The following is an 18,584-nucleotide window of genomic DNA, read 5'->3' on the forward strand; positions in this document are numbered from 1 at the left end:
ATATTTATATTTTGGAATTCTACAAATATGAGCTTGACTTGTTGTTCTGTCGATTGTCTAGATTTAAGAGAAAATGTTTACAGTGGGTCAAGGGCACATTCCTCCCTACCCTCCATGGCAATTGGTTTAACATTTATCAGCTCATAGATGTTCCTGGGGCTTAGTCCTGGGCCATTTTCTTCCTGTATACTATCTAACTTTGTTATCTCTTTAGGGATTCAACTATCATTTCTATGCTAATGATTCTCAATTTTTTTTAAAAACCCTAATCTTTTCTGATCTCTAGTCTAACTTCCCCCTATTTATTAAACATCTTGAACTGACCGTCTCCTAGACACCTTATTCTAAACATGTCCAAAACTGAACACACTTTGGTCTCCTCCAAACCCTCTTCTCTTCCTGACTTTCCTATTACTATCAATGGCACTAACATCATTCCAGCCACCCAGGCTCACAATTTAGATGTCATACTCTACCTTTCCTTTCTTAAACTTCAAACCAATATCCAATCAATTACCCAGTCCTTTCATTTCATCTTTAACATTCCTTATGTATGCCTCCTTCCTTCCTCTGACATTGCTAAGACTCTGGTACAGATCCTTATCATCTCACATCTGCACTATTGCATGGTCTGCTGATTGTTCTCCCCAACTAAGATGTTTTACCATTCCAGTTCAAACTTGATTCAAGTTTGATCTTTCTAAAGTATAGTCCTTATCATATCACCCTTTTTCCAGTCAACTCCAATGGCTCCATATTGTTTCCATTATCAAATGGAAAATACTCTCTTTGGCTTTTAAATCCCTTTATAACCTCAATCCTTCCAACCTTTCCCAGTCTTCTTATACCTTATTCTCCTCCATATCTTATCTCACCTAGTAAACTGGCTTCCTTGTTGCCCCTCAATCAAGGAACACCCAATTTGGAGCATTTTCACTGGCTATCTTCCCATGCCTAGAATGTTCTACTTCCCCTCCTCATCTCTATCTCCTGATTTCTCTCGATTTTTTCAAGTCTCAGTGCAAGTTCTACCTTTTGTTAGAAGCCTTCCCAGTCCTTAATTACAGTGCCTTCCCTTGGGGTTTTTGTTGTTGTTGAGTTCAGTCATGTCCTTCATGACCTCATTTGAGATTTTCTTGGCAAAGATACTAGCTAGAATAGTTTGCCATTTCCTTCTCCAGCTCAGTTTATAGATGAAGAAACTGAGGCTAGTTAAGGGGTGGAGGCCAGAATTGAATTTCCAAAGATGGGCCTTCCTGAGACTATCCCTAATTTATCCTGTCTATATCTTGTTTGTACATAGTCATTGGACCGTCTTTTACCTTTCTTTCTTTGTACCCTTAGTCACAGTCATGGATGATGATCCATCTTCAATTCTTCCTTTTTTGTAGTATCCTAATTCTTGTCTTTTCACAAGTCTTCCATTTTAACTCTTCCTTTGATCCTTTGGATATTTCCTATGGGATTGGTGCAATACTTGGAAGGTATTATCGCTCAGACTGCTCCCAATTTATATCTTTTTTCGGTCATACATGTATCCCTGTTTTTGGCATCTACTTGGAAAAACATTTAGTCAAAATAGCGACAAAACCCTAGTGACAATATGGAAAAAGGGATGAATGTAGAGTAAGGAAATCTGGGTTCAGATTTCATCTGACACTAGCTCCTTAACCTTAGCTTCCAAATCAGTAAAATCAAGATAAGAATCCCCATTGTATCCACTTCACAAGACAGTTGGAAGAATCAAATGAAATAATCTATATAAAGCATTTTTATAACCTTAAAGTTCCATATATAAATGTCAGTTTTTTATGACTAAAAAAATTAACAGAAGAATTGAGTCCACTACAGTTTTCTTTCCTCCAGATAAGATCAGACATGGAATTCGGAGAAGGGTATACTGTCAAATCAAAGGGTATATACTGCAAACCTTAAGGGCCTCTCAGAACACTCCCACTCAGATAGGGTGACCTAGCTTTCATTTAAAGGTCACATTTCCCATCCATCTCCCTTTTTCTTTAGGATGCATAGGTATAGGGGCTCAAGCCAAATATTATGGGGAACAGCTACTTGCTCTACCAGGGAAACCACCCCAATCTCACATCCCCATTGAATTTGTGTCAGATATCTGACTCTCAGCTTTCAGCTTGTTTTACCCCTTTTCCAAAATATACAAATTTGGGGGTTGGTAGACTCTAGTATTCCTGAAGAATACAATGCATTCACCTGGTAGTTTCAGCTCTTGACCTTACATTACTAGGTGAGCAAAGAGTGCTCTGTTCAGACTTGTCGTCCTTGGCACTCCTACATTTGGGGATCATTTGGTTCTCACTAATGTACTCTGAGAATGGCTGTGATATAATTAAGGGATAATGTTCATTGCAAAGGAGTAGACAGAGCAATAAACGCCTTCTGTGGGTAATGAAATGCTGAGGCAAATTGGAGAGCCACAAAATTCATTTTTGTGCAAATCTATTCCAAGGCCATAAGCATAAGCACAAGTACAGAATGAGATTTTGCAAAAAAAGTACAACTTTAGCTTCAGAAGCGTGGAGCCAGTGTGGTATAGACAAAAAAAAAATCAATGGACTTGGAATCTATAGGTCCTGGATTCATCTCAACTGTACTATTTACTACCTGTGTGAGCTTGAGCAAAACTTCTTTCTGTCAAGCCACTCTACTGAGTGGAGGATATGAGTATTCTTTTTCTTCAGAATTTATTTAAATGTTATATAAGGGATAGAGACCTGGTGTCCAGTGGATTCAGACATCGAACAACAGCTGAAATGAAGAAAAGATAGAGAAGTGATGCTACTAAGAGAACCAATCTCAGAAAGAGAGAGAATAGTTCTCTTGTGTGGTTATATTTCTTTTAACTTTCAAGAACTTGGAGTTCATTGAGATGGCCTCTGAGGTCTCCTCTAACTCTGTATACCTGTGATCCATAACCCTATTTGCCTCAGCTGTTAATTTGTAAAATGAACTGGAGAAAGAAATGGTAAACCACTGCAGTATATTTGCCAAGAAATCCCCCTAAAGAGATCATATGACTAAGACAACTAAACAAAAAAAAATGAGTCCATGAAATTATTGATCTTTTAGAATCTTAGATTTTCCAGAAGTTAAATAAAGGGATTGGATTAGGTTCAGTTCACAGATCCTATATATATATATATATATATATATACATATGTATATATATATATATATATAAAATGTATGTATATGTATATTAATATATACAATACACTAAGGTCCTACTGTGTATGTAAGACAGAATGATAGGTGTGGTGAGCTGTAGAATGAGGATTTGAACCCAGAGTCTTCTGCCTCCCACTAGATAAAGTACTGGGTCTAGAGTCAGGAAGATCTGAGTTCAAATCTACCCTCACTAACTTAGCTGTGTGACCCTGGGCAAGTCACTTAACCTCTGCCTACCTCAGTTTCCTCATTTGGTAAATAAGGATAGTAATAGTACCTACCTCCCAGGGTTTGTTGTGAGGATAAACTTAGATAATATTTGTAAAGTACTTTGCAAATCTTAAGGGCTTATATAAATGCTAGATGCTGCTGCTGCCATTTCTACAACTACTACTACTACTACTACTACTACTACTACTATTGCTGCTGCTGCTGCTGCTACTACTACTACTACTACTACTACAGCTACTGCCACTCCTGCTACTACTACTACTACTTCTACTACACCACACTGCTGTTATTCATTTTCTCCAAAATGCCCTGCTATCAGAGCAGCTAGGTAGCACAGTGGATAGAGCACTGGCCTTGGAGTCAGGAGTACGTGAGTTCAAATCCGCCCTCAGACACTTAATAAATTACCTAGCTGTGTGGCCTTGGGCAAGCCACTTAACCCCATTGCCTTGTAACCCCCCCCAAAAAACAAATTTTTTAAAAAAATGCCCTGCTATCCCTAACTTCTTCCCCCCACATTATGAGGTGGCAGTGATTCTGAGGTCTCAAGAGCTATCACAGAGGAATACAAACCGTATTAAGTCTTGCCAAGAGGAAGAAACTTTGAATATTAATATCAGATTGTGTATCAGTGGTGCAAGGACCAGCCTGGCTAATCCTTATCACCAGAATTGCTACTCACATTAATATTACAGTGTCATTATTTTACCTTCTTCAGGACCCTGCAATTCTATCTGAACCAAGAGAGCTTTCCCACTGAATGATAAGGGCCCAGACCTGCAGCAAACTACTCTTCTCAGATCCAAACCTAGGTCAGAAACTTGCAGAACTCAGACCAGCAGAGGAGGGAGTGATTGGACTTTGCACTAGATCAGACTTCTTTGGTAACACTGAAAGCATACAGGTCCCTAGCCTGTCCCCCAAATCCTAAAATAACACAACACTCATTACCCTGGGAAAGCAAGAGGACAAACTCAGACCTTCCCTTCTGAAGGGAGCTCAGGCATAACATCAAGGCCAAAGTCAAGAGGGTGGACAAAAGGGGCTGCTAGGTGGTGTAGTGGATAAAGCACCTGCCTTGGAATCAGGAGTATGTGGGTTCAAATCTGGTCTCAGACACTTAATAATAACCTAGCTGTGTGGCCTTGGGCAAGCCACTTAACTCCATTTGCCTTGCAAAAAAAATAAAACCTAAAAAAAAAAAAGGGTGGACAAAAAAAGAATCCTACTATAATGAGCTATTGTGGTAGCAGAGACTCCCAAGAAGAAAAGAATGAGTCTGAAACATCAACAATCAAGGCTTCAGAGCAAAATACAACTTGGGCAGAAAGCCCATGGATGGAGGTGGGGAATAGGAAGATTATGGAAAATTATCTCACCTAATGAGGGTGTACAAGTAGAAAGTCATACAAAGAAAGGATGAGGTGGGGTGAAGGTTAGTGGTTGAAACTCCCTCTTATTTGCACTGATCAAAAGAAGGAAGATACACATTCACACATAATTTGAGTACAGAAGAAATACATTTCACTCAACAGGGACATAGGAGTGAAAGGGGAAGGGGGAATTAAAGCAAAATAAATTCTAAGGATGTAAAAAAAATTATAAACCATTTTTGAAGTGGCAAAGGTTGGGAATCAGAAGGGGTGCTTTTAAAATTGAGGAATGAATGAATGAAGTTAAGGTATGTAAGTATAATAGAATATTTTTGTGCTGAACTCTTATCAGCCTAATGACCAAGCAGGATTCCAGAGCATTAATGATGAAACATGCTACTCATCTCCTAACAGAGAAGTTAAGGGCCCAGAATGGAAAATGAGACGTTTTTTTTTTTCTTTTGGATATGGTCAATATGGAAATTTGTTTTGATTGAATGTATATTTTTTGTAATGAATTGTGTTTTTTCTTTTTTCTCAAATTGAGGACGGGGAAGAGAGGGTAAGAAAGTAGATCTTGGCTAAATAAAATATATAATACTCTTAAAAATAATTTTCTTCACAACAACTTTGAGAGATACATAAAGTTCAAACTTATTTGACTTTTGCAAGAAGCCTATCCCAATTCCCCTAGGTGATTGTTCATTCCCTTTTAAGATTGCCTTGTATCTTCTCAGTATGTGTTGTACATACACATTACATATATACATACAAAAATCATGCATGTAATTATTTGAATATAAGCTACTTAAGGGAAGAGATTGTTTTCACTTCTTTTAATCTCCATACAGAGGTTCAGTACATAGTAAAGGTGTAATAAATGCCAATTGATTCACTCACTAATTGCCTAGCATTCAAGATCTCCTCAATCAGATATCCAACTTTATCTTACCTCCCTCTTGTTATTCCTTAAATACTCCCTGTCCATTCCCTTATCACTGTTTTTGCTTAGTTTGTCCCCAAGCCTGAATTTATCATATTATCAGAATTACTTCATGGGTTACATAAAAATATGAGACAGATGAATGAATTAGTTCCTTGGAATATGAAGAAGACTTCCAATACCCTCTTCCCATTAAAAAACAAAACAAAACAAAACAGAGGTCTTTATTCCTCTTAGAGTATCTAAAATTTGGCAAAGCAAATGAACGGGATACTCAAGCAGAATGATAATGGAGCATCAAGGAGGTCTCCATGAAAAGTTTGCAAAGTCTATGAACTTTGTAAAATTCAAAGCACCATCTCCAATTGCCGACATTGGAGTTTTTTTTGGTTTTATTTTATCTTACCTGTAGACAGTATGAGGAACATATACTTCTTTAATTGGGAATTCCAGAACTTCTTTATATGGGCGGGTCCGATTTTCAGGAAATGGTTTCACAGGTAACAGCTCAGGAGTCAGACAGCAGCAATTTAGTACCTCTGGGGCTGGGGAGATTTCTAACCTAAGTAAACCTTTAGTGAAAAAATAAAAATAATTTTTTTTGAAATAAAATGTATGGAAACAAACTATATCAGTCTTATGATGACAATATTACTGTTTGGTGGTGTCCCTTCTGGAATTTTTCTTGGTAGATATCTGGAATGGTTTTCCATTTCCTTCTTTAGCTCATTTTACAGATGAGGAAACTGAGGTAACAGGATTAAAGGATTTGACCTGGATCACATAATGAGAAGATGAGTTTTCCTGACTCTAGGCAGAATTTTATCCGTTATGCCACCTTATGTCCAAGAGGACAATATAATTATAATGACAGACAACTGCAAAGTTTCTCAAGTACAATAAGTCAATTAGTTCAGGAATCCTATGAGAGAGATACTACTCATATGATCAATAACTTGAAAACTGAGCCTCAGGCAAACTGAATATTAAATCTAATATTTGAACCCAGATTTTCCTGACTCAAAGTCTGATATTCCACTGGACCATGCTGCCACTCAATAGGGAGCTGGGGAACACAGATATAAACTTGGGAAGAGGAACAGATGGCTAGCTGTGAACAAGAAAGACCAAGGAAGAGAAGGTGGAGTTCTGTTTCTGTTCAGCTTTTCTAAGAAAGGCTTAAAAGATAGGTGATCACCTCTCTTCAAGGTTGTTGCTAGAGGTTTTTTTGCTTAAGGACTTCAACATGGAGTCACTAAGACTGTAAACAGGCAAGCAGGAACAGACAGCCTATACTTTTTACTGCCTAGATTTACTCTGATCCTGGGCAAACATATTGCTGTTGTTGTTCATTTGTGGCTCACTCTTCATGAATTCAATTGGGATTTTCTTCAGCTTATTTTTGCAGGTGGGGAAACTGAGGCAGACAGGGAAAAGTGTCTGAGGTCACATTTGAACTCAGGAAGATATGTAAGCATATAAACAACTTCAGTTGCTGATTGAATGAGGCTGAATCACAGAATCCCTGGTCATCAAGTCACCTAAGTTTTGGTCCTAATTAAGAAACTCCTACATCTGAATCTGAAATTGATGTGATCCTAGGGACCTTTTTTTTTAGAAGATAAATATGTTTTAGTTATAAAAAATAAAATTTTCAGGTGAATAGCAACACCCTGAACAAAGGAAAATACATACAGACATACATACATAACTAGAATTTTTAGACAGTCTAAGGGTAACTTTGCATAGCCCTCCCTCACTTAAATCCAGTTCACTTATGAGTCTTGACATCAGCTCCTTGATGTCATCATAGTCTTTTTGATCCTGGGGACTTTCTCCATGGCTTGATCTGATTAAGAATGGTCCTCCCATATCTACTGATTGCCTCTCCCAAAGTCAACCTTTAAGGTTTAAGACTTGCTTTATCATATTCCTCTTTGAGCATATGCTCCCATTAAGATCTTGCCATTGACCACATCTCCCTCACATGAATGACCCTGGCCCAGTGTGGATAAATCTCTGTCTCTCCATGTTGCTATATGAGATATATGTGTATATGACTTTTGTTTTTGACTGCTTACTATATGTCAATTGGTAATAAAGTTCATGATTATATACCAACTTACCAAGTACCAACTTTCTATGGATTCTCAAACCAAGATCCTTGCTCTAACCTGAGCCATGAGACCAAATAAAGCACCCATTTTATAGATGAGGAAACTCAGATTCAAGATGATAAAGTGACTTGCCTAGTTATTGAGAATTGGTGGTAATCAGTTGCTTTACTAGTTTTTTTCACAATATTTATTAGAAATATAATACTTAATCATGCAAAAGAACCAATCTAAACAAGTAGAGAAGGAATGGAGTTTTAGTTTATCTCCTTTCCATAAGTCCAAGATCCATAGCTTGTTTAATAAAATATATTAATATAATGTTCATTCATGAGATGCATTACATAATAAATTATTAATATTATGAATTCAAATATGATTGAGATGATTCATATATATTTAGCAATCATTGGGTTTGCTAATATTGCAGAAAGAAAAAGTATACTACTACCCATACCTGGTATTGACTTCACTCTTCTCTGTAAAGATGAAGATCTTTTGTAATCAGCTAAAAATTTGAGTAAGTCCTCATCACTAAGACGGTCTCCTTCCTGACAAGAAAAAAGTCATTTTTGGTATATAAGTGTAACAGAAATCATATGCCAACATTCAACTCTGGGTTGGGTCAAAATCTGAACATCTTTTTAATCCTTGAGTAGTTTTCAAAATGCCTATTAGAAGCCACAGAATCATAGTATTTGGAAAGAACCTTAGGGGTCATTTAGTCCAATCTTGCACCCAAGCTCCCTTTTATGCCACACTTGATAAGTGGTCATCCAGATTCTTCTTGAATAATATTATTGAAAAAAGACTAATTATATCTTGATACAGTTCATCTCATTGTTGGGTAATTCTATTAGAAGGTGTGTTTTTACATCAAGTCACAATCTGGTTTCTTATAATTTTTACCCATCACTGCAATTCTGTCCCTGGATCATCATAGAATAAATCTGTTTTCTCTTCTGAGAGTCCTTCATGTAAATGAAGATGGTTATTAGCTATCTTGCTTTACCTCAATGTTCTCTTCTTTCTGATTTCTCCATCACAGGATAGTTGGAATTGACCCTAGAGACCATTTAGTCCAATCTTATTTTACAGATGAAGAATTGGGATCCAGAGAGTGACTTGCCCAAGATCACACAACTAATAAGAGGAAGATTTGGGATTTGAACCAAGGCACTTTGATTCTATGATTCTGTCTCTCCTAGTTTCTGATGTATTTATTATGGTTTTCAATTCTCCCCATCCTGCCTTCTATTAGAAACTTTCTAGAATGTTGGTGTCCTTCTTAGATGGTGTCCTTGAGTCATTTCAATTGTGACATTACTCAAATGACAAAATGAATGAGTAGTGCTTTGTAAAGAACTTAGATCATTGCCAATATTAATCCACCCAATTAATGGAACTTATTCCAATTTAACATGTATTCATTAGGAACATAGTATGGGTCAGGATCTAACTAGGTGCTAAAGATGCAAAAACAAAATCAAAAATTGTCTCTGCCCTTAAGGAGTTTTACATTTTGCTTGGGGCAGAGAGGGCAGATCAAAAATAATTCTTAGATAATCAACAAACATTTATTAAGTGCCTATTCCTGAAGAACTTAAAATTATTATTATTTTAAATAAAAGAAAGATTTTTATTTATTTTGAGTTTTTACAATTTCTCTCCTATTCTTGCTCCCCCCCCCCGAAGGCAGTCTGTTAGTCTTTACATTGTTTCCATGGTATACATTACTCTAAGTTGAATGTGATGAGAGAGAAATCATATCCTTAAAGAAGAAAACTAAAGTATAAGAGATAGCAAAATTACATAATAAGATAACTTTTTTATTTTTTATCTTTATTTATTTATTTATTTATCTTCATTATGAATACTCTGAGATTATCCCATGTTATCTTGTCTTTTTTTGTGGTCACCACCACTAGCCATGCAGCAAACCCACTGGGCAGTAGAAAAATTATTGGCCAGGTGGCACAGTGGATGGAGCACCAGCCCTGGAGCCAGGAGCACCCGAGCCAAAATCCGGCCCCAGACACCCAACAATCACCCAGCTGTGTGACCGCATGCAAGTCACCCCAACCCCATTGCCCTACAAAAACCATAAAAAGAAAAAAACTCAAGATAAAATAAAATAGTAATAATAATAATAATAATAATAATAGTAGTAGTAGTAGTAGGGGTGGCTGGGTGGCAGACAAAGCACTGGCCCTTGAGCCAGGAGCACCTGGGTCCAAATTCAGCTTCAGACACCCAATGATCACCCTGCTATGCGCCCCAGGCAGGCCACCCAGCCTCATTTGCCCTGCACTACCCCCCCCAAATAATAATAATAAAAAATGTGCTTCAGTCTGTGTTCCAACACCACCAACTCTGTTGCAGGTGGATCACATTCTTTATGATAAGTCCATCACAAAAGTTACTTCCATATTTTTCTACTGTTGCCATTGCTGATTGCAACTCCCTCCATTCATACTTCTCCACTACTATGTACTATATTTTCTCTCTCCTTTCACTCTGACTGCTGTAGGGTAGCTGAGTGGTGCAGCAGACAGATCCCTGGCCCTGGGGCCAAGAGGCCCCAAGTCCACATACCATTCCTTAGACCCAGCATCCACTGGGCCCTATGACCCTGGACAGGCCATCCAATCCCAGCCCCTTGCAAGAAATAAAAAAGAAAATGTGTTAAATCTGACCACTCTCCCACTATGATCCATCCTCTCCTCCATCACTCATCACTCCTCCATCACACACTTCCCCCATCCCCCTTCTGTCCTTCTTACTCCAGATGTCTATACCCCATTGAGTATATATGCTGTTTCCTCTCCTAGCCACCTCTGAAGAGAGCAAAAATTCCCTCATTCCCCCTTGCCTTCCCCCCTTCCATATCATTGCAATAGCTCATTGTAATACAGAAAAATCTTATTATATGAAATATCTTGGCCTATTCCCCCTTTTTCTTTCTCCCATCACATTTCCCTTTTTTGCTATTGACTCCATTTTTACACCATATTTTATCTTCAAATTCAGCTTTCTCCTGTGCTTCAACTACAAAAGCTCCCTCTACCTGCTCTATTAACTGAGAAGGTTCATATGAGTATTATCAGTGTCATTTTTTTCTATGCAGGAATACATGCAGCTCATCATCAAGTCCCTCATATTTTCCCCCTCTCCTCCAATCTCTATGCTTCACCTGAGTCCTGTATTTGAAGATCAAACCTTCTGTTCAGCTCTGGCCATTCCAACAGGAACATTTGAAATTCCCCTGGTTTATTGAAAGTCCATCTTTTTCCCTGGAAAAGGACATTCAGTTTTGCTGGGTAGTTGATTCTTGGCTGCATTCTAAGCTCTTTTGCCTTCTGGTATATTATATTCCAAGCCCTATGAGCTTTTAATGTAGTTGATGGAAGTCCTGTGATCCTGACTGCAGCTCCACGATATTTGAACTGTGTCCTTCTGTATGCTTGTAATATTTTCTCTTTGGCTTGGGAGTTCTGGTATTTGGCTATAATATTCCTAGGGGTTGTTTTTTTTGGGGATCTCTTTCTCGGGGCAGGGATCGCTGGATTCTCTCCATTTCTATTTTGCCCTCTGCTTCTAGGGTATCAGGGCAATTTTCCTATAATAGTTCTTTGAAAATGATGTCAAGGTTCTTTTCCTGATCATGACTTTCAGGTATTCCAATAACTTTTAAATTATCTTTCCTAAATCTGCTTTCCATATCAGTTGTTTTTTCAATGAGATGTTTCACATTTTCTTCTAATTTTTCATTCTTTTGGTTTTGAAGTATTGTGACCTGATTTCTCATAAAATCAGCAACTTCCCTCAGTTTCATTCTTTGTCTGAAGGATTTGTTTTCCTCAGAGAGCTTTATTATCTCCTTTTCTATCTGGCCAATTTTGCTTTTTAAAGCATTCTTCTCCTCAATAACTTTTTGAACTGTTTTATCTATTTGCTCTAAGCTGGGTTTTAGCATGCTATTTTCTTCAGCACTTTTTTGAATCTCTTTGACTAAGCTGCTGACTTCATTTTCATGTTTTTCCTGCATCTCTCTCATTTCTTTTCCCAATTTTTCTTCTATCTCCCTCACTTGATTTTCAAAGTCTTTTTTGAGCTCTGTCATAGCCTGAGCCCAATTTCTGTTTTTCTTGGAGTCTTTGGATACAGGAGCTTGTACTTCCTTATCTTCAGATTGAGCGTTTTGATCTTTCTTGGGATCACAAGCAAAGTATTTCTCAATAGTGTTCATCTTTTTTGCTGCTTACTCATTTTCCCAGTCTGAGCCTGGATTTGGGGTGCTTCCTGAGCTTTTGGGACACCCCCACAAGGATCTCAGTGTATGAGGCTCTGTCCTCCCTCCTGGTCTGTGAATGACCATAAGCGCCCTCCTCTGCCACGGGGCTGAGGTGGGGGGGGGGGGGCCCTGCTGTTCTATGGGGGGCCTAGACTGGGATCAGGATCTGAATGTGGTCAGAACCCCAGCATCCTGTTCCAGGGACAGAGGACAGAGCTCAGCAGTCTCTCTTCACTCCCCTCCCCAGGCTCAGCACTCATGCCCTGGGGGCTCCTGCTTACAGGCTTCTGCTTCCTGTTCCTGGATCTGGGCTGCTGTGGCCATGCTGCTAAATGAGTGCCCTAAGGGCTGAGCTTCATGTGCTCGCTCTGGCAGAGGTCCCCCAGCTGATCCCCCAAGTTGTGCCTGATGCTACCCGGGTGTAGGTCAAGAAACTCCCCCTGCTGCTGTGAGCCCTGGCTCCCAGTGCCCTGAGGCTGCCTCCCAGAGGCTGAAGTTCCTTCACTCTGGTGGGCCACCCCTCTGACGGGCCACCCCTCCAACCCTGGGGAGCAGAGCCTTTCCCGCTCTTTTCCAGGTTACCTTGGGTTGGAGAACTGCTTCACTGGGTCCCTCTGTGGGTTCTGTCTCTCAAAAATTTAGAGTCCTTAGCTTATAAGTTTTAAGAGAGAGCACCTAAGAGATATCCTCTCTTGTCACCATCTTGGTTTGATAACTTTTTTTTTAATTAAAGATAATAGTCTTTGGTCTTTGTTCAAACTCCACAATTCTTTCTGTGGATATAGATGGTATTCTCCATTGCAGAGAACCCCAAATTATGCTTGATTGTTGCACTGATGGAATGAGCAAGTCCATTGAGGTTGATCATCACCCCCATGTTGCTGTTACAGTGTACAACAGAACTTAAAATTATTACTATCTCAAGAATGATAAAAGGAACATGAAAGGCAGTTAAGTGAAATGGAAAGGTCACTGAACTTGGAGTCAGAAAACCTGAGTTCAAATTTCAAATCTACACTTACTCTCTGTATGACCTTGGGTGATTCATTTAGCCTCCCTCTTAGAATTTAGTAAGAGGAGAGGATGGGACCAGTTGGTCTTCTAAGCTCTCTTCTGTCTCTAATTTATAAATATTATAAGGGCACTTGTTTCCTCATCTATGTTAAGGTGAAATTCTCTTATTTTGCAGTTTTATTTGTTTTTGTTTTTGCTTTTAGTATAGATACCAGCATGGTGGCAATTGTCTTAATGCCTTAGAAATTCCAAAATAAAAGAAATGTACAAAGTACCTGTTTGAAAAAACTGTTTGTAGTCATGGTGATAGTTTTGAAGTTGGAACCAACATAATTGTCTTCTAAGCTTAAGCTCTTCTCAGAAAGTCTTCTAGACTGGGATAGAGTTCTTCTCTCCCCCACAGAACTTTTCCCTAGAATGAAAATGATGATTGTTTATTCATTTCAGTAACTAAAATATTTTAATGGACCTATTAATCCAGTTGTCTATGTTCTGGAATTGCCATTGAAGGTGGATTTCTATTTTTTTCTTATTTTATTTCTTATATCAATTCTCTTTTCAGTTCTATTTGCAATTATAAATTAAATCACAATGACTTGCATAAAAATTGATAATTAAATATGGTGGAATAGATTTAATAAGGTCCAAAAATGTTAATCTTATTAATCAATTAAATATATTACAAAAAATGATACCAATACTCAAAGAAAGATAAGAAAGGGGAAAAGGAGGAAGACAAAAAATGAATTAAAGAGAACAGAAAAAAATGATAAAATAGAAAGAAGGAAGAAAGAATTGATGAAAAAAGATAAAAGAATGAATGATAGATGAGAGAAGGGGATGATGAAAAAAATATATCATAAGGTTGATGTGTTGGCTAGCCTGTTGATACACATTTCTTTGTTACCAGGAAGGGTTTAATGAAGAGTATGCTGGGATGTCACTATGGTGCAAAAAAAAAAAGCCCCAAAAGACATCAATAAAATGAAACAAAAAGAATGAGTAAGACAAAGGCAAATAAAGTAAGTAAAAAAAGTAAGAAGAATGGAAATTTGTGCTAATGGGTACATGAAAGAGAAGGTTAGAAACTTTTCAGAGAAGCCATGAGAGTCTCAGGAGAATCATTATAAGTAACAGAGGCATGATTCTTGAAAATTTAATAATTTGTAAATTTAATAACTAAAGAATTCCTTCATCCTGCTTGAGAGATTAATAATTCAAAGACTATTGATGATGCAATAAGTCAAGGAGAAGAGGGATGGGACAAAACTACACACTACTTGCAACATATTCCATTTTTCCATGGCATCCAGACAAAAGATAAAATTATTTTTAAGGGTGATAGAATTTTACATTTTACTTCTTTCTCAGATGGATAAGACCTTCTTTAATCTATGTTTGTTCATAGGAATGTCTAAACCTTTTTTGTTTCATAGAGTATAGGTTTATTTCATACTCTTATTTTCAGAACTTTGCTTTAAGGGTGATTATTTGCTGCAGTTTTATTAATTAATTTATTTATTTAAGGCAGTAGGGTTGAGTGATTTGCCCAGGGTCACACAATTAGGCAATTATTAAATATATGAGGCCAGATTTGAACTCAGGTGGTCCAATGCTCTATCCACTGCACACCTAGCTGTCCCCAAAGTTTGTTTTTTTTTAAGGTTAATCAGGGTTAAATGACTTGCCCAGGATCATACAGCTAATAAAAGTATCATCTTTAAAATTAATAAACCTTTAGGAAAATCTAAATGAAACCTAAAGGAAAAGCTTACTATAAATTTTATTTCAGTCTCCCAAACACTAATGGCAAATAGTCTTCTAAGTTATTTCTTGGATCTGATTCTGAGAAAGGTATGTACTGCAGAAATTATCTTTGTCCATTCTGGTTCCCTTCATCCAGGTCCCCTTCCTTTCAGTGCCCCTATCCTACCAACCCAAGTTGACATTACAGATGTTTCATTAAGGGTAGCACATATAATGGAAATATGAGATCTCTTATCATACTTGAAATCCTTACCAATCACATTTTCCATATCAGCTATTTCTCTATCAAGCGTAGAAACATTAAAGAAACTTGTTAAACTTATGGGAGCCCAGGCAAAAGGCATCCGGTATTTTCCTAAGCGCTGGCAGAAGGACTCAGCTTGAATTTTCAACTTTTCAATCTTTTCTTTACTCTAAAGAAGAAAAGACCATGTAATCAGAAATAAGATAGTGTCAATGCCATAGTATTATTTTATGTGTCACAGATGTAAATGATACCTGCAAACTCCAAACTAGACCTCTTGTCTAAAGCTAGTGAATAAACAAAACGAATATCTGTTGCAACATGCTGAATAAGTAAATCTCATTCAAAAAAGTTAACTATTTTCATATTTATTTTAAAAAATATATATTGGGTGTTTTAAATAATAAAAGGGGTCCCAACGTTACTGGTAGTAATTTTTAGAGTTGTTTTTGGCATGTATTAATGCATCTGGCATATTCTTAATTCTTCATTATGAATACTCTGAGATTATCCCATGTTATCTTGTCTTTTTTGTGGTCACCACCACCACCACTAGCCATGCAGCAAACCCATTGGGCAGTAGAAAAATTTTGCAAGGAGCAGGGCAATGGTTCAAATTTGTTCATTATCCAAAATAGATTGATCAAGGCATTCATTAAGTGCAAACTATATACAAAACATACATTACTTGGCAATAGGAATAAAAAAACAAGCAATGAAAAATAGCTAATATCTTCAAAGAGCTAAGTTAATCTTTCCATGGAATGTTTTATACTTTTGGAAAATCAAGTGTGAATTGCTTTTTCTCCCTTTATTTAAATACTAGTGGTTAAGCTTTATCTTGGGACACATTAAAACTATTTTCCATTAGCTGCTTTCCATAATTAATCTCAAAATATCCATACATTCAAAGAAATTTACATTTAATGGTATTCAAAATAGCATACCTTCCCACCATCACTTTCTTTGATAACCATGTAGGGCTCTGCACAATCACCAATCTCTCCCTGCTGCAGAACTTTTTCAATCTAACAACAAAAGTAATATTAAAACAAAGCACATGAGACATACAGGAAGCTCAGAACTAATTTGCTTTATGATCCCTACAATAAAAAAAAGATGTGTTCTCTCTTAAAGTAAGTTCAGGGATTAAAGCATGTGCAAGATGACTAAATGAAGATAATAAATTATCTGTAACTGTCTTTCTTATAGCCCCTATTAGGGTGATTATTACTGATTTAAATGGGCCTTGGGAAGGAAATTGCAAGCAAGAGGATAGCATAGCTTCTGATCTGAAATAATTAGATGAATGCCAGAAAGTCAGTGGTGTTATACTAGGGAGTCTGACATCATTTTTATCCAGGACAAGAGGATTTATCAAGCTGGATTTGATACACTCACTTGGAAATAACCTTTAAAAAATTCAAATTTTCCTGAAACAAACATTCTGGAAAAAATCTCAAGTCTAAAAGAAGGCAGAGAAAGTTCATTTAATCCCTTTGACTTCTGTTTTGCCTAAACTATAAATTCCTTGAAAAATAATGTGCAAAATAGTTAAATGGTAAAGGTATGACTATTTATAGGAATTTAAAATAAGAATTAGTTATTCTATCAAAATGAGATAAAATTAAACTATCTTCCATCCCCTAAAAGTTATCACTTTGTTATTTAATTTGTTGAAAATTCTTCATCAAATTCTAATATGGTTTTTGTTGACTTCACATTGGGAAAAGACTTATTTAAAGATCAATAAACAGTAAATGATGTTTGAGTTTCAGTATTTGGCAAATTCAGTCACATAGTGGAGAGCCCTCCAGATTTAGTCAGAAGACTTGTATTTTTTTTCCCAGTTCTTTAGTGAGGATCCCTTTTGCCTCCAAATCTATGGATTTATAAATCTCAGCAAGAGTAAGAATAGTTCAGCACTTGCAAAACAGGTAGAGTAGATGTTATTATCCTCACTTTAGGATGAAGAAATTGAAGTGCAGAAAGATGAAGAGATGCCCATAGAGGACATGGAGCAACACTATAATGAAATTTTACACTTTCTACAACCTTAAAGGAGTTCCCTTTAAGCAAGTCATCCCCTTATGATTTCAGCAAAATTGCCTAAAAGTCATCACTTGGACTGTGTCCCTTAAAGAGCAACATTTCTGGATCATTTATTTAAATTCTATCAATTCAATGAGGAATTGAATAGACATTTAATAAGCTCCTACTGGTGATGCTGGTGACTCTTCACTCTCTCACTTAAATCCAATTCACCTGCATCACCTCCCTGATGTCATGATCCTCTTTGAGAACAAAGGACAAACAACAACCACAACTATGGCCACACATTGTGATAAGCACTTTATAGATATGATCTCATTTGGTCCTTGCAACTGGGGCACTAAATGCTATTATTATCATCAGCTCCATTTTACAGATGGGGAAAGTGAGGCAGACAGCAGTTAAGAGAACTGCCCAGGCAGCTAGGTGTCTCAGTGGATAGAGTACTGGCCCTGGAATCAGGAGGACCTGAGTTCAAAACTGGCCACAGACACTTAATAATTACCTAGCTGTGTGACTTTGGGCAAGTCATTTAACCCTCTTGCCCTGCAAAAAACAAAAACCAAACAAAGCAAACCAAACAAAAAACAACAACAACAAAAGAATGCCCAATGTCATATAGCTAGGAAGTTCATGAGTCACATTTGAACTCTTGTCTCCCAGACTTCAGGCTCAGTGTCTATCCACTGTGCCAACTAGCTACCTATGGAGAGAAAAATTAGGCAAATTAATATGATCTTGTATAGAAAAATGTATTGACTGATGATATTTTCTTACTTTTAAAAATGTTTTGGGGTGGCTAGGTGGCACAGTGGATAGAGCACCAGCCCTGGAGTCAGGAGTGCCTGAGTTCAAATCTGGCCTCAGACACTTAATAAGTACCTAGCTGTGTGGCCTTGGGCAAGCTACTTTACCCTGTTTACCTTACAAAAAAAGTTTTATTTTTATTTTGCTGTGTTTCAGTATGCAGACCATATCCCGAGGTTCTTTAGTAACTACTCTATATTCACATTTCAGTCCTGATTGCTGAACCTCTAAGATGCAAGTAAAAGGACATTTGGGAATAGAAGAGGTTTGAATTTTTCATGGAAGTTTTAGAATTCAAAGGGTTTAGTTTTTTTTTTTTTTTGAGGGGGTAAAGGGATTCATATCGGTTTTATAGATAAAAAGCCTAATCCCAGAATTGTGAAGAGCTAGAAATTATAACACAGGCTTATTCTGTGGAAAGTGGTTATGAAAACCTAAAACTACCCACAAAATCTAGTGAGGTTTTCAGGGCAAGATCACATATTTTGGAAAAATCTAAAAATGACTGAGATCTAGAAAAAGTCAGCTAGCTACTTGGTATGGA

The 18,584-nt window shown here is 37.3% G+C and overlaps 1 protein-coding gene across 5 annotated transcripts in view; it reads right to left on the reverse strand.

Annotated features, from left to right (window-relative positions):
- The window catches only part of DOCK8 (dedicator of cytokinesis 8), a 306,811-nt gene that overhangs the window by 145,290 nt on the left and 142,937 nt on the right, over positions 1–18,584 (reverse strand). For all 5 annotated transcript variants that reach the window (XM_074196530.1, XM_074196529.1, XM_074196534.1 and 2 more), the window contains 5 exons: positions 16,129–16,209; positions 15,191–15,350; positions 13,446–13,582; positions 8,320–8,413; positions 6,155–6,320 (listed from right to left, as the gene is read on the reverse strand). In XM_074196530.1, the coding sequence (XP_074052631.1) occupies positions 6,155–6,320; positions 8,320–8,413; positions 13,446–13,582; positions 15,191–15,350; positions 16,129–16,209 (638 nt within the window). The remainder of the gene's footprint in view (positions 1–6,154; positions 6,321–8,319; positions 8,414–13,445; positions 13,583–15,190; positions 15,351–16,128; positions 16,210–18,584) is intronic.

Source organism: Macrotis lagotis, chromosome 8 (genome assembly GCF_037893015.1).
Source record: "Macrotis lagotis isolate mMagLag1 chromosome 8, bilby.v1.9.chrom.fasta, whole genome shotgun sequence".
Taxonomy (NCBI): domain Eukaryota; kingdom Metazoa; phylum Chordata; class Mammalia; order Peramelemorphia; family Peramelidae; genus Macrotis; species Macrotis lagotis.